Raw genomic sequence first — 22108 nt, forward strand, 5'->3', positions numbered from 1 at the left:
CTGCTTTCTACATTTATCTGTTGTACTCAGTAAGTGAACTTTATTTAGACAGAGTGGCCCAATTAGCTACGGGGCTGTTATCCTGAGGGGCCCTGTATACACCTAAAATTATTTTATAACAAAGTAATGAATGGTATGAGAAAAAAAAATTACAATATATATGACTCTAATAAACACTTTTGGGTTAAAATATCACAGGATAGAAAAAAATAAATAAAAACATTTGCACACTAAGAAAAAATCTATGCAAAATCGTGTTCCATCATTAGTCACTTAAAAGCCTCTAAGGATGCTGCCCGTTTGTATGTTTCAGGTAACGAGTCAAATAAAATCGCTCCGGAGTATCTAAAAGTTCTCTTCCTGAGGCTAAGTTTGGGTCTTGAAGGATGAATGTCTTCATGCCGACGTGTATTGTAACTATGGAAACTGTGGTTTCTATTTACTGGCCTCTGACTTTTCATTGTGTTTCTTTCTGAGACTTTTCAATAGAACCCGGATAAATATCCATGAGTTGTACAGTACAAATGGGCTGTGTCTTGTCATGCTACTAGGTGAGAAATTAACTTTCACTCTGATTCTAAAGCAAAATAAATTTGTAAATTTGTATAATGCATAATTCCGTGGTGAGATGATCAAATTAAATGCGCTTTGCAGTTTGGTTAATTGACACTTTCCAGGTCGAATTGGAATTTGGAAATGTTGGGGTTTGAGGAGAGGGGAAAACCGAAGTATGATAAGAGAAACCTTTCGGAATAAGGACGAGAAAAAACAACAAACTCAACCCACGTCCAGGAATTGAACCCAGGTCACGTTGGTGGGAAGCGAGTGCTCTCACGTCACTGCACCATCCCTGCTCCCCAAATTTCCCATTTATATCAGCAAACTTTACCCAGGCTACGAACAGGCCCCCTTTGCAGAAAGGAATTGAGGCCCCAGAAATGGAAGGGGCATGGGTGGGATAGGATGTCCCTGCTTCCTGCATCCTTTAATCCCTTGTTTTCTTCTATTTTCTTGTAGTTCCCACCTCTCGGTGCCTTTTCTATAGTAGAACATTTCAAAATGTTTTAAAATAATTCCAAATTTCTCCCATATTCTCACATAATTGCACAGGCTTGTCACCCAAGTTTAAAGAACATGCACACTCGCAGGGGACACTTTCCTCCGGGCGTGGCTTTTACGCCGCTTTTTGCACGGGAGGCCTGTTTAAATGGATTTTTTCAAACACGGTGACATCAGCACCTATCACAGTCTCGTTGTGATTGAAATAAATGGAAAGATATCATCAATTTGTTTGAGTGTCTTTCTTTTCTTTCCTTTCACTGGTTTCAGCAGTGTAGAAAGTCATACATTCATTAAAGCACGTATTCCCCTAGAAGGGTGACTTTATGAGTGTTCCGTCCCCAGGAGCTGAGGAGTACCCCCTAAAAATCTCTATTCCATTCGTTTTAACGAAAACTATATTGGAAAAAAAGTCGTCAAAAAATCCTAGGTTTTGGGAGACGTTCTGTGAGTCCTACACGACATATATGATGTCACTGTCTCCTGACTATTGATTGGAGGGTATTGGTCACATGATCAACTAAAGTCGGCCATTTCAAATGTTCGTTGGATTTGCAGCAAAGAAATCGTTGTAAAATTTTATTTTGCAGCACGATTGTGAAAAAGTGCAAGCTGCTTCTGTACATAGATTGTATTATCCAAAAACTGTACGATAAACCATGGCGGATGACGCCGATATAACGAAGCTGCCTTTGGAAGATCGCTTGGTTCATAAGGTAAAAGATTTCGCGCCGTAATATTTTGGAAGTGACACGAGCAAACATCGTCTCACTACAGTAACTTTTATTTTCATTATCTAGGTATGGAAAGCGAGGTTAAGTGGTTACGAAGAGCTGGTAAAGATATACAAAAAGATAGACGATGAAAATAGCAATGAATTTAATAAATTTCTGGGAATGCTCAAGAAATTTGTCATTGATAATAACGCAGTTGCCCAAGAAAAGGGCTTGGAAGCCGTACTAGCATTTTTGGAAGCAGCGTCTCCTTCGATTTCTGGAAGGTTAGTTCTTTGTTTTTTATTTTATTTTATTTTATTTTATGGGCTTTATATTCCTGATATTCACGACTACATTCTTCTTCGTGAGACGGTGGGATCCGTTGTAATTTAATAGTCTAGTTGGAAGGTAAATTTGTAGACGATCTATTACCAGTGGAGTCAGTAATCATTTTCGTTGTTATGAGTGCCTGATATGATATTAGACTTTGGGGACGTGTAAGTTATAGTTCGCAATGGTCAAATCTTTAATTAAAAGGCAAATCGGGATTGTAGGTAATCACTAGCGTGGATGTTAAAGCAGTGATAGAATTATTTCACAAATGTAAAACTGAACTATGTGTTTTACCGTAACATCGATTAATTAATTTATGAATGGGCTGACTGTGTTTATCAATACGATTAATTAATTAATTGGCCGTTTGCTACAGAAAATGACTACAGTCAACTCTCTTGTAAGCGACCACCCTTGGTGCACAACAAAGTGGTCACTTACGGGAGGTGGTCGCTTACGGGAAAGATCAATAAAATAAGCCTTATGCTGGACTGATAAATTAATTACCTAAAAATATTACCCTAGCAGCTAAAATTAGGCAAATAGAAACTAATCTATTTGATTTTTTCACATCTATTCATTCTTCTGATGAAACTTTGTGTAACATTTTACAGATCACTGTAACAATTCCCATTTACCTACAGATCTAATTATAGTAATCTTCTCTGCCTGTAAACTGTCAGTTGTCCGGGGTAGCGTCATAAAAAATTGAACTTTTGTTGCTTCTGAGTAATTATTTACTCAGATCATACGCGAATATGTTTGGTGGTCGCTTACTGGAAACAGAAAATGTCAAATGAAAAAGAATATGTCAAATGTCTGGCCTAAAAAGTGGTCGCGGTCCCTTAGAAATTTGAGTGGTGGTCGCTTACAAGAGAGCTCTTGAAACAGTATTTAACTGAGAAACAAAAGGGTTGTTTACAAAGTGGTCGCTTACGGGAGCTGGTCGCTTACGAGAAGTGGTCGCTTTGAGAGAGTTGACTGTATTAGGCCATGTCAAATTAACATGGAATGTGGCAATGATTCAGAGTGTGTGGAGCCAATCACATGAGCTGGTATAGCTTGGTTTGATCTGGGTGCTTTCCATTTTATCAGATTGACAAGTGTGACCAACTGTTCTAAAATGGAACGACACTTTCCGATCAAACCAGGGCTACAAAGAAACAACTCCAGCTAGCGGTCAGAGTAGGACTTGAACCCGGGACCTCAGGGTCCAAATTTGATCAAAACCTGATTAAGCTAATCCTGGATTAACGGGAACTTTTGATTTCAGTTTAATTACAAACCAATTAAGATTCTTCAAAAAGATTATTGTCCCTCAGTTTTGACTTAGACTTTTCTTTACCTTTAGCTTAAAATAGCTTTTAAAACATTTTTTAACCAGTGAGATGGAAACCTCGGTTAACTTTTAATCGTGGATTAGCGTTAATCAGCTTTCGAACAACCGGGCCCTGGATTTCAAGTCCAGCACTCTAATCACTTAGTCATGCTGACTCCCTTTAGAGAACTGGGCCAGCCTGGCTAATAAGGATGTGCTTGGATCTTAAAATAAAAAGTTACAAATTACTGAAAGCTAAATCTTTTGATCCATTGTCATTGTTGGAGCCATTTTTCACAAGACAATGTCTAAATTTAACCATCTCTTGGCTGGCTCACCTCATGTAATACCAGGCTTAAAGTTGTCTTGGTTAACTGAGCCAGCCTGGCTCGTGTAATTGGCCCCTGAGTGTGCCCAAGAGATGGTGTAAGTTGCTGAGGTTGAAGACAATTCACCAGGCTCCGACATCGAATCGCGACTTTGGATATGAGCTCCTGGCAATCTACCAGGATGTTTTGTCAAGTGATATTTCATCAACTTAATCATGTGACAAAAATGTCCAACACCACTTGACAAAGATTCCGTGAGGGAATCAAAAGCTTGTGCTTGAACATAAATTTTTTGATCCTTAAAAACAAAACCTTTTACTTGATATAATATGACAGGATCAAGAAACAAATAGTTATTTTTTTTCTCTAACAGTTTCTAAAATGTTATAAGAGGCATGCAATTAAATTTTGTGCCTTCAGTTTATATAAATTATCTCTTTTTCATGATCAGTTTTGAATTTCAGGGTTGCTGGGGATGTCATAGCTGGTGCGATTACAAAGTGTCTAAATGCCAGACCGAAAACCAAAGAAAAGGGAATTAACATCATTTTGATGTACATTGAGGTTGAGAAACAGGATGTGGTTCAGGTATGTAAGTAAATGTTTCTTAATCATTGTGATACAGTGGAACCTCTCGTTACGGACGCCTCTATAATACGGACACCTCTCTATAATGGACAGTTCACTTGGTCCCTGAGAGACTGAAATCCATATAAAGCCTACCTCTCTAAAACGGACACCTCTATAATACGGACACTTATTCCTGTCCCCTTGGTGTCCGTAATAAAGAGGTTTGACTGTAATAATATTGAAGAATGTTTACTAAAATGAAGCTTTTTGAGGTCAATTTGTACTGTTTCTACTCCGTGTCAGTCTTGTGTGATACTGAAAAGAGCTTTGAAGATGCGTTATGGTTAAATCATGGCTGCTTTCATTTTGCAGGAGGAAGTTCTGAAGGGACTTGAGAACAAACAGCCCAAAATTGTTGCTGCTTGTACCAGTGTGCTGCGCCAAGCTATCAGGCAAGTTAAAGCTAACATGTTTATTGAAGACATTTTACTGACAGTGCTTTAAAAACGAATCACAATCAGTGAGAATGACCTCTTCAACCTGCTGAACTGTAAATCATTGGAGAACCACAACCAGTGTGATCCAGGTTTGAATCCTAGTATCAACATCAGTAGGATTTTCTTTAGGTATTCCCATTTTGTCTTGTCAAAAAAAGTTTCAAATTCCATTCAAAAACTCGTTAATAATTCATAAGCTCATTGACCTATCAAATAGTCGATAATACATCGCGTCCGGTGACTTTATATCAATAAACCTCCTCCTTATTAGTATGCGGTGTTTTATCAGCTGATAAAACACTCCTCATTAGTATGCGGTGTTTTTCTCGTATGCTAATTTCCAACGTTTACAAATGCATTATTGTTATGAACTCTATTGACACACGCTTTTCCAGGAATGTTTTTGAAGCTATTCAAAAAATTTGCAGCATGTGCTTTATTGAGTCTAAAACCACTCGGCTGCGCCTCATGGTTTTAAACCCAATAAAAAACACTCTTATTTTTAAACATTACATAAGATCTAGACAGTGTGGTTCCACTTCATGATAGAAGATACTGTTTACATTTTATCCTGAGATGTCTGCTTTATTAACAGATGGTAGTGAGAAATGTTAACATTATGTTGTGGATTCCTATCATACACAAATATATTTTCAAGAACATTCTTAACATTGATTTTTACCAACAGTGAATTTGGTGGCAAAGTGTTTAGTCTCAAGCCCATTGTCAAAGTTCTCCCCAAGCTGTTTGATCACAGTGACAAGACAGTTAGAGAAGAGGTATGTCAGCTACTTATGATGTTGGTATGGAGTAAATGCTTGATGAGCCAACTGGGTTTAACTACTAACCCTTTCACTCCCATGATCTGAATCTTAATTCTCTTCACTGACTGCCATGCATTTCTTTTTAAAGTTAGTTCACAGAATTTGGTGTTACTACATCAAGCAATACCACCTAGTTGATGAATTTCTTTATTCTCATCTCCTGTCTGGTTGACAGCATATTTTTAATGTAACAAGAAATACATATAAGGGATATTGATCACTTCTGGGAATGAAAGGGTTAAAATTAACTTGGTTTCTGTAGCATGTAGCATCTGGGGGTATTACTGGTGCTAGTCTCTTCATGGATGGGATGCAGTTTCCTCTGACAGTATCAAGGATATTAAACAAGGAAAAACTAAACAGGCCCTGTAAGAATTCTGGACAGTCTTTGGAATTCACACCTTAAAGATTAAAGCAAGTGTTTGTTTTCAGCTAGCCTGCGAACGCAGACGCATTTCCGGCTGTCAAGATTCTCTTCGCCAAAAAATAACGTCTGCGTACCCAAGCCGCAAAATGATTTCCATGACGTAGAAAATCTAAGCCAATCACCGTTTAGCTCATAAAATCGCAGAACCACCACACAAGATTCGTGCATGGTGTACATGTTAACTAGTGGAAAAACAACGGCGGGTAGTATGTGAGACGCGTTTAGCAAAGTTTACGAGGTTTTCGGTATTGAAATGTAAAATAAGCACCAGGAGGATTCAATCAAGAATGTTGTAGAAAATGAAAAGGATATTTTTGTCAATTTGCCGACGGGGTTTAGCAAGTTGTTGATTGAGCAATTTTGTGTGCTAGTTCTGTGGCATTTGTTTAGGTTTATCGGCTCGGATTAACTGCAAGATTTCAGGCAGCGTTTAATAAATGTTATCTGTGAGGACATATATAGGACCCGTGATTTCGTTACTCGTGAGTTCATGCTTGTATCTCCATTGTTTAGTGGCTTAGCGCACATCCGGCGTTAACAAATGTTGACGGGCCGGGCCGGCTCCACGGACGACTCCTGCAGTTCAATTGATAGTAAAGCATTTATAGCTTAGCTCTGCCCGGTTCCACGTATGAATCTTGCATTCGCAAATAAATTTACAATAAAGTATTCATAGCTTAGCTCTGCTTAATGATGTTTATCTTGATCAAGAAGGGAAATACTCAAATAAACCGAATGGAGGTTTTCTTACTGACAATTCTTAGCCGTAGGGATTAGTTTTCGAAATGCCATTGTGTATGCTAGCTCTGTGGCGTTTGTTCGTCACGTGGACCACTCGAGTGTCATTCTATCATGTAATCTGATTGGCCAACAAGAAAACAGAAGCTCCTACGTCATGGAAATCGTTTTGCGGCTTGGATACGCAGACGTTATTTTTCGGCGGCGAGAATCTCGACAGCCAGAAATACGTCTGCGTTCGCAGGGTAGTTTTCAGCCAGTAGCTGCCTTTTCCATGTGTAGCTGCATCAGTTTGTCATGCATAATTTACAGTATAGTATCATTCATTGAGGTAATTGGGAAGCTCTCATAGTTTCTTGTCCAAGGTTGAAACAGAGTGGAAAGATGCTGTGAACAACCATGGACTACTGCCTTAAGTCTGAGTAAAGTTCAGGCTGAAGCTGTAACTACACTGTGAGAAAGCCATTCTGTGTTTGCTCTCTTTTTGAAATAATTAATTGAAAATTCCCTTTATCTTTTAAAAACTGTATTGGAGATACACCTTTTGGATACCCAGTTCTCAATTTCTGACTAAAAGCCTCGTCTTATCCGCACATGTTGTTTTTGTTGTTTTTGAATGAGGGTTTGTTTATAATATAAAGTGGCTGTGCTTTATTATATTTTAGGCCAAAGCCCTTGCTATTGAAATATACAAATGGATTAGAGACATCCTCAAGACACAGCTACAAAATATAAAGCCAGTCCAGGTTTGTGCTGCTTTGATTTTAGACTGAGAATCAAAATGATCTTGACGGGGTTTTGTAGCCAATACCTTCCTGGGTTTTAAATAAAGTTCTGTGAACATCCTGTATGATTTGTATACAGTGGAACCTCAATTTTAAGATATGGCAAGGGGACAGCAAAATCATATTGTTCAATTGGGATATCGTTGAAAACGAACTCCTGATCTATAAATAACTTTTGCCGGGACACAGACTGTTGATTGTTAAATCGGGAATATTGTTAGATTGAGGATCGTAAAATCGGGGTTCCACTTTACTAGTTAATTTATTTGTAAAATGTTTGAATTAATCATAGCACTCAGAATTGAGTCATCATCCTTTCCAGAACACATGATTAAGCTTTAATAACTACATTGTATGGCCTGAATGAAAGATTATTAGATAAATAAAGATATTTTTAGTTGATATGTTGTAAATATAATTTTATGCATTTTGTTGGAAGCTAATGCTCATACATTATTGATTTGAAATTGATTTTTGTCTTTCTGTCTATGTTAAACTTTGTAAATTACTGGCAGCATGCCATTTACACCATTTAATAAATAATAAAGGTTTGTAGAAATAAATTTGTCAGGTTGGGTGTGCTTCTAAACCACATATTTTTTAATAAGCTGTTTGCAAAACAAAAATTCTGATATTGTGAATTAATTTGAATTGAGGACATGTTGGAAACAATTGTTTTTCACAGGAAAACTGCTTGGTCTAATTCTACAAAAGGGGAAGAATTTTGCACTTTATCCTTGGAAAAAGAGGAATTTTTTCATATATTTAATACATAAGTCGGTGGTTTGTGCATTCAATCATGGAGATTATTATTGGGAGTGTGCTTTTCAAGGCATTTATGAAAGGAACCCAAAATGCTTCATGCAAAGGCAAATTGAAGATTAACAAGCCTGCAATTCCATCTGTGCTTGAGAATTCTTCTCTTAAAAAACAGATGCACAACTTACCTGGCACTCCACCAGAAAGGCTTTCTCTAGAAACTACGGTAATTTTATACAGAAGTTTAAGTAACTGTCTGTGTTACCAAATATTTGAGACAACATTTAAGCTTGTGTTAACAGAATATTGTTTCTTGTTGTCTCTATTTACTTACATTCTGTTTATGATCACAATTTTTTTTGTATGGGAGCAGCCATTTTGGATCTGTTTTGTTGATACAAAGTACATCCTACTGTTTTAATAGAACAGAAGTACTGAGTAAGATTTTTAAGGATAATACTTTCAAGCTGTTATCACATTCAGCAGGTTAATAATTAAATTTGAGTTTGCTATAATTATGTTCCTTCAGTTACATGTACTTTCAACTGCCTGGATGGCTAGCAAAGCAATTATTTTTTCCCATGGGATCTATGAAGGTCTTTGAAAACGTAATACAAGATTCCTGCTCCCTCAAGAAAAATAATAAAATTATCTAAATGTGATTAGGGTGATGAGCTAAGCAATGCCACAAAACGTTCACATCATTTAGATCAGTTACGTATGTATATCTATCCAAAGTGTTGGAGGTGGCCGATGAAAACTTGAGCGCTTTTCATGAAATGACACTGAATCACAGGTTTTAAGGCTACAAGAAGGTTGAGAATGATGCAAAAGAAAGCAGAAAGGAGAGAGAGGAGGGAGAAGATGGGAAAAGGACTATTTGGCAACGTTGGAGACAGTATTTGTGCTACCAATCGCCATTGTACTACTTGAATGGACCTGTTTTCAAAATCCAGGGAGATATAAATTACTGTCGGTTGCATCTAAGCATGGACACGAGACAAAAAAACATTTTCTAATAGTGTGCCAGACATGATGTGTTTTGTTGCCAAACATTTGAAGTTTGACAGCTGTTAAGCAAACTGTCACGCCAGATCAGCGCAACTTCCATGCCACTCATAAGTTTATTTAATGTTTCTCAGCTTGCAGGTATATTTCTAGCTCAGAAACAGTACACTTGCCTCCAGAAAGTATTCTTAACATCTTGAAATTCTCCCAAAGAATATTTTGTTGAGCAAAAACAAATCAGGTCGACAGCAGCCACCTTCTCCAAACTTTGAATGTTTGGTGCCAAAACATGTCATGTTTGCACCCAACTAGAACATGTTTTTCCCTCCCACGTACACGCTTAGATGCAACTGACGGTACTGTGTACACTGTAGTTGGATTTGCTTGATGTGATGTAATTCTCTTGTTTGCTATATAGCTGAAGGAGTTGGAAGAAGCTTGGGGGGAGCTTCCACCTGCTCCACCTGCCCCCACCAGATTCACAAGAAGTCAGCAGGCAAAAATGGCAGAAAGTGTAGCAGTGGCCCCTGCACCTAGTGGCGAAGGTGAATCAGCTACAGATGGAGGTCTGCTACTTAGAATTTGTAAAGTTACTTTTTTGACCCAGTAAATGTAGATTTTAAGGGGGTTAGTTTCTTAAGAAACTGTGATGCTGCATTGGTGGAGTAGTAGAAACAATTGTTTGGTTTTATCATTTACTATCAATTGAAGGGCTGAGAGCATAACCGACCTATGTCGAATTTTAGGCCGTTTTTTTTTTTTTCTCGGATTTGTCTCAATTTTTGCATGTAGGCTTTGTTTTAGTCAACAAACATTGCCCTGTATTTTTTTTCACGTTGGTTTACTCGTTGAGTTGATATCTCTGATGAAGAACTAATGCTTGAAAATGTCAGCACTCAAATCTCTTTACATTGGGCAAATAACCTAAATCAACTCTGTTGATAAAATCAGACAAAGCTTAAATAGGCATGCAGTACAAAAAGCGGTGTTTCAGGTATTGACTTTCGACTTAGTGTAAACTTGTTTCATTCTGTTCAGTCTTTTATCTCCCAATCAAACCGTTTTTCTTAATTGTAATTTAGATAATATTGTTGTTTTTATTATTATTATTATAATTATTATTTTGGCTTGTGTGCGAGAAACTGAATTTTCACCAGTCTGTGGTTAGTTGGCTACCATTAGTCTTGATCCTTTGGGTGTACAGGTCCCATTTTAAGTAATCTTGCATATGTTGAAAAAAGGTCATGATCCGAAAGATTCGATTTAGCCTCCAGGAATACCTTAACAACAGCATGCAGAGAGGATTTTCTTTAGTCTTTAGTTGAGAACTTATAAGTTCCTTTTCTTGTATAGCTGGCTTCTTAAAAACTTAAGGGTACTTCCTGGGTTCGATAGTGTGAAAAAGTGGAAAAACATGTTTTTGACCAAATAGAATTTGGGGGTTTTATCGAACATTTACTGAAAAAAAAAATTGAAAAACATTTTTAAAAAAAACGCGATATATTTAGGAAAACGTATTTCCATATAAAAGTTAATAAATAAAAAAGGTGTCATAATCTTCTTAGTGCGAGACGCCCCAGAGGAATTTTCGCGGCAAAACGCTTCATCCGAGAGCTCTTATTTCAGAAATGAGCATATTTTGTTTACATCTCGCCTACAGAAAATTTCTCACTTCGAATTTTATATTCTTCGCGCTTCCCACATGGAAAAGTCATCAAAAAACGAAAAAGAGCCTGTGAATAAAATCCCGGAAGAAGCCAGGGCCTAAGAAAAAGGGAAAGATAGATTTCAGCGAAGATCGAAAACGCGATCTTGCAGAGAGCGACAAAGGCGCTTGGTTCGACCAAGAAACTCTAGTTGACGTTGAAGGTTCTGTCGAAGGTGATCACGAAGAACTGGAGCAGCGGCCTTCAAATTTATCCACTGTTATTGGATCAAGTACACAGAGGTCGATTGCCGTGCAAAAGTCCTGCAGGGTAACTTTGCAAGCGTCCTGTGTAAATATAAAAAAAAATTCACCATTGTGTATTATTTTGATACCAGCATGACTCCAACTCCAAGATCTATTTTATTTGATAAAAAGACCAGAATAAAGATAAGGAAATTTTGGGTTGTCGTGGCAGACAAACCTCTCTGATCTCCCCCTTGACATCTCCTGGAACGACTTTTCTAATAAAATTGAGCACAACCTCCGGAAATGCATATTCTGCATCCTCTGGGCCGATTTCTTTCTTCTGCAGCGAGATAAAACCAAATAACATTTTACTGCGCGTTTGTAATGAAACATTGGCGTAAAATCAGCAAGAATTAGACCAATGAAATAGAACTCACCAGAAGCGCATGAGCCCACGTGTAATACTGGAGATAGCGCGTTCTGCGTGGCCCTTTCTCTCGCTTTTTGCTCCGCTCCACGCTATCGTGAAGATTTCTTACAACGAAATCACCATCGTACCTAAATAACAGTAAAAATGCGATTTTCTTTCATTATACATTTCCTTTGATACGAAATGAATAATCGCTTTTAGCTTGAAGCGTAAATTACATTACACGCAATCAAAACGAACAACCTACCCAATAGATTTCATATCTGATATCAGTTCACTCCTCAAACTCTCCGCTGACGCGCTTTCGGTTTCATTAGCCTTGGTTTTTCCCCGTTTTCCTGGTTGATTTTTACGTTTTCCTTTCGCCACTTTCCCCATCTCGCTCGATCACAACAGCGGAGTCTAAGACATGTCTGCAACGCAATACTTTTTCCACGAAATTCTGTGTTATTGTTGTTGACGCCATGGGGTCCTGTTGCTCGATTGACTCGCCACATAATGAGGTGTTATAATCTCCTGTGGAGGCTTGTTTTTCTTGCAAACCTTTATCGAGCGAAAACTCGCACTTGAATTTTGGTAGAGTATGTCGACTTTGAACGAATTAATAGCGTATGTAGTTTTGACGGATTGTCGTGAAATTTGGCCAGAAGATTCGAGGGATAATGTCAAACAAAAAGGTGTGAGGGAATTTTGATTTTCAAAATATTTTTCCCGTGGCGACTGTTTACGCAACATGCCTCAAATATTTTTTGCTACTCAAACTTTAGACGTGGATATCTAAATAACCAATCAGAATTTCGAAAAAGCATGACACCTCTTTGTTGATTGATGCCTTGTGAATAACACTGTGCAGCGATTTCGTTCTTCGCGCGGCGTTCGCTAACTGATTAATTCAATGGAACAACCATCGGTGGATTTGAGGTTCTACTGGCTCCTTGCACTTAAAAAAGAAAAAGATCGCTAAATTATATTTTTTATAGGAAACTACATTTATTAAGCTTTATAATGATATATAGTTTGTTAGAGGTTTATTAAAACTTGCGCGCATATGAATTTTTTTCCAAAGGACACCCGCGAACCCAGGAAGTATCCTTAAATTAGTTGTGAGTAGAACAGTCTGTTACTGCTAAATGTACATATCTTTAACGCTTTTGAGGTGACTTATGCTACAGCATATTTTTTTAACAGGAGTTGCTGCCCCTGTACAGGAAGCCATTGATCCGTATGAACTTATTGAAGCAGTTGAGATTCTTTCCAAACTTCCCAAGGACTTCTATGAAAATTTGGTTAGTGCTGATGACCTTGAAGTAAACAATTCTTAAAAGTAATCATATTTCTGGCAGAAGAGTGAGAGCTCACCACGTCCTTGTATTTTGACTGTAACTTGACAGCTGTGTAAGACTAGTACAGAATCATATCTTTACTGAATCCCAGGTTCATATCAACTTTTACATTCTGTGTATACTATTATACCTGAAGAGGGGTTGGGATGGGGTAGTTTTCCATTACATATTGTAAGTATCTTGATGGCCTCTCTGATCCTCCTTCTCAACCACAATCTGATCATCGCGAGGGAAACTGACATCCTGAGAAGGGGGATCAGAGAGGCCATCAAGATACAGTGCCAGGACCCCCACTCTCAATTGAGACAGTGGTTATGAACTACCATTTTAAATGCGAAATTTTGACATTAATGAACATTTTGTCACGTGACTCACACTACCACAAGTCACGTGATATAAATTAACCTTAAGGTTACTTGAAAAAGGTTCCATTTACGAATCGAAACCTTAATTGCTTTCAACTTTTTAGATCCTGAAAGCTAATTTCTTTTCCAAGATACAAAACATTAACCCATTATATTCTGTTCAGGGAGTGTCTGCAAAAATGTGACAGTGGACAAAAATATACTTTCTTTTGGAAGTGTCCATTAAATACAGGTTTTTAACAACAGTTGAAGGCACTTAATACTGTCTCCGTTGAATACAGGTTTGACTGTAAATGCATCATCCTAATGTTACATGTATTTGTTATGGTGGAACTGCATAGGAGAGCAAGAAATGGCAGATGAGAAAAGAAGCACTGGAGGCACTTGAGAAGCTTGCGTCAAATCCTAAACTAGAAGGAGGCCAATATGGAGAGCTTTTGGCAGCCTTGAAAAAAGTAAGCACATCATCTCTATGTCTCGTATGACTGGGAACAAATGAGGGCAATATTGATAAACAAGCATCTAGGTTGTTGCCTTAAAGCCAACCTCTTTGGTTCCTGGGCATGGTTCAGACCAACTTGACTTTATTTTATTTTTATTTTTATGTGACTGTTTAATTGAAGCAAACCCCTTTTTTTGTCTTCAGATTGTTGCCAAGGATGCAAACGTCATGGTTGTAGCTCTAGCTGCCAAGTGTATTGGACTGTTGGCCACAGGATTGCGCAAAAAGTTCATGCAGTATTCACCCATGATCACATCTCCTATACTGGAGAAATTTAAAGAGAAGAAAGCAAATGTTGTAGCAGCGCTGAGAGAAGCTATTGATGCTGTTTTCCTCACGGTATTCCAGCTTTGAGAAATATTTACGTTTTCCCTTGTTCTCATTGTCGTTTGGTGATTTAACACAAGCGATAAAACATACATGTCACTGACAACAAGTGTTGACAAACAGAACCTTGTTTTTTTCTTTTTATGAGAGAAATGATCATTGTGGTATGTGTTCAAGGCAATTGGTATTACGTGCATTTTGCCTTGTTCAATTTCTAACAATGATGTCATTTATAGAGATGTGCATGATGTAGCATTTTACCACATGATAGAGCAGTTTTTTAAAAAGTGATAGCCCACCACTCCTGAGCAGTGCCTCTTTCTTCTTCCCCATATGCTGTATCTGGTGTCCATATTTGTTCATTGTTGCTGTTTTTCACGACAGACTAACTTGTCTGCAATGCAAGAAGACCTGTTAGCAACTCTAGAAAGCAAGAATCCATCTGTGAAGGAAGAAACTGTCAGATTTCTAACTCGCTGCTTTTGCAAGAGCACACCTGCAGCTCTGCCCAAGACGTTTCTGAAGCCAGTTTGTAGCAGTCTTCTGAAGGTGAGAGGTTCTTGAAAGCCACCTGAACCACAATTTCTTTAAGGTGACTCCATACAGTTATTTGGTTTGTGGTGACTGGGTACTAAAATGGCACAAACATGTGCAGTTTTCTAACTGATACGTGAGTTTTCATTATGCTAGCACACGAGACAAGGCCAGTTTTAGCCTGAAAGGTAAAGCTATTTTGAAAAGTTTTCCATGGTGAATTTTTGTGAAAATTGGCTCAATGTTAAGATTTAGCTGGAATTTGTACTCCAAAAAATCTTAGGGAGAATCATACATGGACAACTGCAATAAATGGCAAAAACAAAAATTGCAGAAATTGGCCAAACGTATGTACAGACTGAATTTGTTTTTGACTTTACAAGGAAATACTTTGGATTTTCTCTCTTCTATACACAAAAAATAGCGAAATTTTACGGTACGAAATTTGGACAAACCTGTTTTGAAACTAGCTAGGAGTGAAGGAATCAACAGATGTATCATCTGCTGGTTGCCATGGAAACAGGTTTTACCAGTTGTAACAGTGTTTTTAGCAAAGGATAAGGACTAAGGTACTCGAAACTATGTTTGAACCAGATATTTTCACAGGGCTAAAAGAACCAGAACATCAAGAAAAATATATATCACTACCAGCGAAAACTGAAGAAATGGTATAGAGTCACCTTAAATAATACCTTTAAACTCTTTTAAGGCCGGTGCCTACTATTGTTACTGTGCATACGTTCCGCGCATCATGAGATACTCGGGTTTCCTATGGGTGGTGCCTACTAATACAGGAATATTTTTGCGTGGTTTAAAACTATACGGAGAAAGCAGAACTTACCAAATGTCGTCGGTATCTCAAAAGAAAATTGGGGGTAATCATGCATTTTTCAGAGAAAATTAAGCTTCAATTTAGGAAAAAATCCCATACATTGCTTTATATTTTGGCACTTTTTAGAGTTATTGTTACTTAATTATCTCTGAAAAATGCGTGGTTACCCCCAATTTTCTTTTTGGATTCCAATAGGCCTTGCTAAGATCTGCTTTTCCCACATAGTCATAAACCGCACAAAAATACCTCGGTATTAGTAGGCACTGTCCTTAAATCCGATAACGAAGGTAACACAAAGCTAGAAGTTTGAAGGACCTGCATTTATTTTAAACAACATAACATATTTCCTTAGAATCCAAAATGGCAAGAGGCTGACCAGTGTTCTACTTACAAAGTGTTGAGGTGTTGGATTTGGGACTACCAAGGGCAATTCCTGCCAGTGGAAGGGAGCAGGATTTGAACCTAGCACCCTAAGTACTCCATGGGTCATGCTGGCCTCCTCCGGTTGTAACCAGCATCTTATTTCTTCTTACAAGATCACTGCTTGTTCTAACATGCAAAAGATAAAATTTCTAGATGTTGAATCAAACTCTCCTTACTGTTGGCACAAGAAATCTATGGCGTACAGTTAGGAGATTTTGTTTGTTGATATTGGAGCTCAAAGAGCTGAAATCCATTTTACCATGTACTGAAAATTGTGCTGAAAAGGTATTGTTGGCAGCCTAGGATAATTAAGACAGTTGATAATGAGTTTTGAATATCAGTTTCAGAGAGAGTTAGTGCATTTAAGTGATACATTGTTGCCTTGCAGCGGATGGATGACACATCTGGACCTGTAAGAGATGCAACCGCCGAGGCATTAGGCACACTGCTGAAGGTTATGGGTGAAAGACCACTGAACCCTTACATAGAGCAGCTGGACAAGATCAAGATGGACAAGGTCTGTTATGTTGTGATGAGGTTTATAAGGTGTACTTCACAAAAACTAACTAAAAGCAAATTCTACTACTTTCCCCCCTTCTTTAATTTCCTTTAAACTCATCACCAATAGATGAGCTTGGGAGTTGGTGCCTTTGAAGTTGGTGGAGCCGGGCAATGCTCTAGCATGAGGAGGAGGTATCCATGGCAACCCTGGGAGCAGCCCCCACCAAGCACCGTCACACTGAACAGTTCAGTGGAATACTTACCGACCCAATACTTACCTAGCCCCCACCGAGAGGGAGGGATGGGATGGGAAAAAACAAAGCACAAACTGGCACGCAAACAGCAAGCAATTGAGACAACACTTTGCGAAGAACTGCAAGCAAGCAACTGCGTATAAAAGTCACGAGGTGCCCCTGCTAGAGACATCGGGCTACCCCTAATATAGTTGGGGAAAACAGCTGACCAGCATTGCTTCGAGGTTAACTTTGCCTAAATTACATTTAGCCACATTTAAACTCATCACCAATAGATGAGCTTGGGAGTTGGTGCCTTTGAAGTTGGTGGAGCCGGGCAATGTTCTAGCATGAGGAGGAGGTATCCATGGCAACCCTGCGAGCGGCCCCCACCCAACCAGGATCTCCTTGGTGCTTGAAAAAGGAGGGGCCAGCGAACAAGGGTGAAATGGAAACTCCGACTCCAACAACCCCAAGCACCAAGCGTAGCATGCATCGACAAATACAAACACACTTACCAATTGAAGGCAGCTGACCGTAAGAGCAACACCCAAAACACTGCAGTGCAAGCCCCAAGCAATTTGGTGCTAAACTCGACCGCAACGTAGAGGGAGCTGTGGAGAACCAAGGGCAAGGACACACGATGTCAAACCAGCTGACCAGAGAAGCCCGCAAGAGCCTCCGACGGCGTGCGAATATAAAGCTGGTATGCGTTGCTAGTCCAACGTCCCAGAGCCTGAATCAGATGATCAGGAATGCCGTTGCGAGCTGCTACCGTGGCTGCCCCAATGCGGAAGCTGTGGCTGGAGAAATTGCCCTCAATTCCCGCGGTAGAGAAAATTTGCCGCAGCCAATCGGTCAAAAGTGCGCGAGACAGAGGTTGACCACTTGCAAGAAGGAACAAGGGGCCAGGGGCCTTTCCCCGTAGGGAGAGGTATGCCATCAAAGCGTGAACTGCGCAGAGGGGGGCCCTTCCCAAACCAATATGGATGTGGCAGCCTTGACGGAACGGATCCGTTTTCGAAGCTTTTATTCTGACACGGAGGCAAGTTGGCGACTGGCGCGAATCCACTGAGATGTCAGCCACTGAAAGATGAATAGCTGGAGAAAAGCTGGCTAAATTGGGGACTGTAAATTCAGCAGCACGGAGAAAACCAAAAAAAACCCAGCATGCAGGCTGCCCAAAAGGCGCAATGGTCAAAAAGCTTGAAATCCAATGCCTGGTGAATGACCAAAAGAAGGCTGTCAGTAATCGGAAGGCGCTGAGCAGCCGGGGAACCCTGGGAACGCTTGACCCCTCTCAACACTCGTTGAAGCCGCAGGCAATTAAGCAGAGGATCAGGAAAACCTTGCTCAATATGCAAGGAGCGAACTGCAGATAAATAAACTTTAATAGAAGAGTGCTGAATCGAATCTGCAAGAAATGAAACGAACAAACATAAAGTCCACTCGTCTGCTGGGCAAGGCGAGCCATTGGAGTGAAGCTTTCCAGCTTGGCGGCAAAATTCCACGAACTTGCGTTGACCGGACGCATAAGCTTTCCGGGTGGAAGGAGCCAGACCCTGGGCCAGGAAATGCAAGCACCGTTGTTCTAGGGAGGAGGTGTTAAACTGTCCAACAGGAGCTGCGGAATCGGACAAGGGGACGAATGAGCCTCCGGGGCCAGTTGCCTGAATTCCTGCCAACGGAAACGAGAAATAGCATCAGCAATTTTGTTCTCAACCCCAGGAACATGAGCAGCAGTGAAAGTAAAACCCCAACGCGCCGCCGAGAGCAGAAGATCACGGAGAAGGTGCATTAAAGCTGGAACCTTCGAAGTCCTGGTCGTGAGAATCGCGACTACAGCCTCGTTGTCTGTGCGAAAAAGGACATGCTTCCTGGCCCACAACGATCCCCAAAGATGAGCAGCGATCACTAACGGGAAGAGTTCTTGATATGCAATAGATTGCCTGGCCTGCGCCGTTGACCAGGCACCATAAAACCACTGGCCTTGAGAATAGGCGCCAAAGCCAATCGCACCTGCTGCATCCGAAGTGACCACCAAATCTGTGGCAGCAGACATGCCAGGGTACAACCAGAACCCAACGCCATGCCAAGAAGCGAGAAACTGCTGCCACCACTGAAGGTCAAGACGAAATTCCTGGTTAATCCGAACAGGATGGTCCTTGTGATGGAAGCAGCACAGTAGATCAATAAACCGACGGAGAAAGGCCCTCCCTGGCCAAACTACTTTAGCTGCATGGTGTAAATGGCCAATAAGGGACTCCAATTCCCGCTTTCTGCACCAGCGACGGGGCATCCACGAATGGATGAGTTCCCTTAGTGCAAGCAATTTGTCCTCAGGAAGACGGGCCACTTGGTTGACCGAGTCTAATTCAATTCCTAAGATAGTCATAGAAGTGGCTGGACCCACACATTTGTTAGCGTGAAGAGGCAACCCCAGCCGATGGCAAACAGAGATTGCTGTGTTAAGATTATAAGCACACTGGGGGGACTGTGGAGGACCTGCGGTAATAAAGTCATCCAAATAATGTAACAAATCGGAAAGGCGATGCTTATGGAGAAGGATCCATTCAACCATATCAGCTACCGAATTGAAAATAAATGGTGCAGAACGGAGACCGAAAGGAAGCGAGAGATCAACGTACAACTGACCACGCCACCTCATGCCCAGTAAGAAGCGGTCATCTGGATGAACTGGGATGTTCCGATAAGCGGATTCCACATCAAATTTTGCCATAAGGGCACCTGGGCCATAACGAGCGACCATGCGAATAACTTGATCAACCTTAATATACTGCAGAGAAAAATCCTGAGGATCAATGCCGTCGTTAACACTAGCACCCCCTGGGGAAGACAAATCGACTATCAAGCGCCACTTGCCTGGCTGGCCCTTCTTTGGAATTACCCCAAAACTGCTAATATGCAAACGAGGAAAAGGGGAGGAAGCGAAGGGGCCTGCAACCCTGCCCAGGGAGACTTCATTAGCCAGATACGCATCAACGACGTGGGCATGGAGAAGAGCAGAAGGCTTGTTTCTTTTAGCTGGCTTAAGCTTGTGAGCTGATTGGAAGCCTAACCGAAAGCCATGCTGGAGACCCTGGAGGACATAAGAAACTTGTAGCTGGTCGGGATGACTGGCCAATTCCTGTGAAAACTCCTCCACCTTAAGGGGGCTAACTGCTGAGACAGGAGGGAGGACTGGATGAGCTGGGAAGAAAAAAGGCTATTTTAAAATACGGCCAAGCCAGGCTGGAAAGGGGGGGCAAACCACAGAGAAAACTATGAACAACAAACCACAAACTCAAACAACTTGACAACTTTATTGCAGCAAATATGGCCCAACCTAGCTACTATTGACAAAAAGAAGGGGAACACAACTTAAGAAGTACTTCTATGACTAAACGTTAAAAAGGCACATCCATTAACGCCTGGTTTTCGAGGTGGACGAGGGCACGGAAGGAGGAGACGCCGAACTACGTTTGTGATCGAAAGACGACGTTTTGTCAAAACGACGAGAGCATTCAGAGGCACGGTGGGAACCTGCACAGGTGCTGCAGCGATGGGCAAACCGACACGAAGCAAATTGTGCCGAGCAGCGGCCTCTGTTCCAAGACCGGCAAAATAATGACCTGGGAGGAGTCAGCTCCTGATGGTTCGGGTAGCTCGCTCAAGGAGCCACCAGACCCAGAACGCACAGAGGCCCCAGCAGCGTGAAAATTGTAAAGTTGAACGTTCATGGTCGACCAGTCCACGAGCTTCGTAGCCGCAGCGTGCTGGCGGAAGGCCTGATCGTAGGCCAGCCAAACACAACCACTGAATTGGCGATACGTGCGCAGAATGAGAAGCTTGTAAGAAGTGAGATCTTTCCACCGGTGCGGAAAATAAGACGTCAGAATCAGCGTAAAAATTGTAAAGGCTTCGGACCAGGTCACGATGTCCTCGATGCGGCGACGTTGCTTTTTAGCGCTTGGCAAAAACACTAACCGGCCGTCCAGGAATGCTTGCGTTTCCGGCTCAGTCTGAACGATGCTAACCGACAGCAAATCCCCGAAATCCATGTACTTGCCGGCAACAATTTGGCTAACCGTTTTTGCCGGAATTGGCGAAAAACCAGGGCCAACAACAAACGGCTGTTGGAGTAGCGGTCCCGAAGGCAGGTTTGCAGCCAACGTGCTGTCGCTGAGTGGCACCGGGACAGAAGCGCCCGCCGTGATCGACGTGCTTAAAATCGGCGAGCGCGGGGTTGCAAAAGTGGCAACAAAGGATGGCACAGTAAAATTAGGCCTACCTTGCGTGGCTGAAGGTGAGGATATCGCCTGTTGCACCGGAAAGGCGCCTCCAGAAGCGAGAAAGGTCGCCGTTTGCTGTGACAAGCTGGGCGATGGGGCGGGAATGCCCCCCAAAACTGCTTGTGGCTCCGCGCTAGCAACATTTCCACGCAGATTGCTCGCACTGGAACCAGCATCTTTTTCTGCCGCTAACGAGGCTTTCACGGCATCGACGATAGCCGCGATTAGCGCGGGATCGTGGACAACTGGAGCAGAAGCGGTCGAAGAGGTTTGTGGCACCGTGTTTGCCACAGAAGCGAGCGACGAAGGACCTGGCGACTCGGTTGGCAGAAGGGTATCCGCTGACGAGTTCTCCCCATCCAAATGAGCAGCCAAACTGTTGTTGGTTCAACGAGCAGTCATTGTACAAGCAGAAAAAACAAAGCACAAACTGGCACGCAAACAGCAAGCAATTGAGACAACACTTTGCGAAGAACTGCAAGCAAGCAACTGCGTATAAAAGTCACGAGGTGCCCCTGCTAGAGACATCGGGCTACCCCTAATATAGTTGGGGAAAACAGCTGACCAGCATTGCTTCGAGGTTAACTTTGCCTAAATTACATTTAGCCACATTTCTTTCAGTATCCATTAATGATTATTACATGTGTTAAGTAAAGAGAATAACTGTCCTCTATAATTTACCCCAACTGAGCAACATGATTGTACAGAAGCATTTGAGAAAAAACTTGGGCAGAGACTTCCAATCACCATGACATTTACTTCCTTAGAAAGCAATGTGTTTAATATGGTTACAAGATTTTTTTTCAGCACGTTTGGCCATTAAGCAGCATAATGGATTTGTACCATAGATGTATCTTCCAAGCAAATAACCTAGCAGTGGGGCGGGGGAGTGATTTTTCTTGATCTATATTCCTATACTCCCACTGCTGGTTCTGTTCCCAGGCGGGCACTGATTCACCTATCCTGTAGGATGCAAGCCACTTTCCTCTGTTGACCCACGCTTGTATGGCAAAATGGGAAGATGCTGATGTGGTTTACTGACATTATCAATGATTTTGTTTTCTTTCCA

General features: G+C 41.1%; 2 protein-coding genes and 2 pseudogenes across 9 annotated transcripts in view; 1 reads left to right on the forward strand and 3 right to left on the reverse strand.

Moving 5' to 3' along the window:
* Positions 1 to 1585: 1585 nt before the first annotated feature.
* LOC146479251 (cytoskeleton-associated protein 5-like) overlaps positions 1586 to 22108 on the forward strand; it is a 49425-nt gene continuing 28902 nt past the window's right edge. For 6 of the 8 annotated variants that reach the window (XM_085110878.1, XM_085110881.1, XM_085110879.1 and 3 more), the window contains exons 1-12: positions 1586 to 1775; positions 1860 to 2059; positions 4220 to 4343; positions 4698 to 4777; positions 5511 to 5601; positions 7477 to 7557; positions 9782 to 9929; positions 12876 to 12973; positions 13737 to 13850; positions 14042 to 14236; positions 14609 to 14773; positions 16402 to 16530. In XM_085110878.1, the coding sequence (XP_084967004.1) occupies positions 1719 to 1775; positions 1860 to 2059; positions 4220 to 4343; positions 4698 to 4777; positions 5511 to 5601; positions 7477 to 7557; positions 9782 to 9929; positions 12876 to 12973; positions 13737 to 13850; positions 14042 to 14236; positions 14609 to 14773; positions 16402 to 16530 (1482 nt within the window). In that variant the 5' untranslated portion in view covers positions 1586 to 1718. Of the gene's footprint in view, positions 1776 to 1859; positions 2060 to 4206; positions 4344 to 4697; positions 4778 to 5510; positions 5602 to 7476; positions 7558 to 9781; positions 9930 to 12875; positions 12974 to 13736; positions 13851 to 14041; positions 14237 to 14608; positions 14774 to 16401; positions 16531 to 22108 lie in introns of those variants that run through there. The other 2 variants (XM_085110883.1, XM_085110884.1) reach the window with 2 other exon arrangements.
* Positions 10951 to 12087, reverse strand: LOC146479252 (uncharacterized). The gene is made up of 4 exons (XM_085110886.1): positions 11935 to 12087; positions 11695 to 11815; positions 11493 to 11597; positions 10951 to 11356 (listed from the first exon to the last, which is right to left on the reverse strand). Exons 1-4 carry the CDS (start codon positions 12063 to 12065, stop codon positions 11249 to 11251), a joined length of 465 nt encoding a protein of 154 aa, XP_084967012.1. The 5' UTR covers positions 12066 to 12087; the 3' UTR covers positions 10951 to 11248.
* On the reverse strand, positions 16605 to 19517 carry LOC146479253 (uncharacterized; annotated as a pseudogene).
* On the reverse strand, positions 18306 to 22083 carry LOC146479254 (uncharacterized; annotated as a pseudogene).

The sequence above is a fragment of the Pavona decussata genome, unplaced genomic scaffold, assembly GCF_977016875.1.
Source record: "Pavona decussata unplaced genomic scaffold, jaPavDecu1.1 SCAFFOLD_59, whole genome shotgun sequence".
NCBI classification, from domain to species: Eukaryota; Metazoa; Cnidaria; class Anthozoa; order Scleractinia; family Agariciidae; genus Pavona; species Pavona decussata.

What these genes read in the sequence shown, in the direction of transcription:
- LOC146479252 (XM_085110886.1), bottom strand. Translation starts at nt 12,065, where the DNA reads ATGGGGAAAGTGGCGAAAGGAAAACGTAAAAATCAACCAGGAAAACGG. An exon ending in TCAGATATGAAATCTATTGG is followed by an intron (nt 11,816 to 11,934) that starts GTAGGTTGTTCG and finishes ACTGTTATTTAG; the next exon opens with GTACGATGGTGATTTCGTTG. An exon ending in TCAAGGGGGAGATCAGAGAG is followed by an intron (nt 11,357 to 11,492) that starts GTTTGTCTGCCA and finishes ATATTTACACAG; the next exon opens with GACGCTTGCAAAGTTACCCT.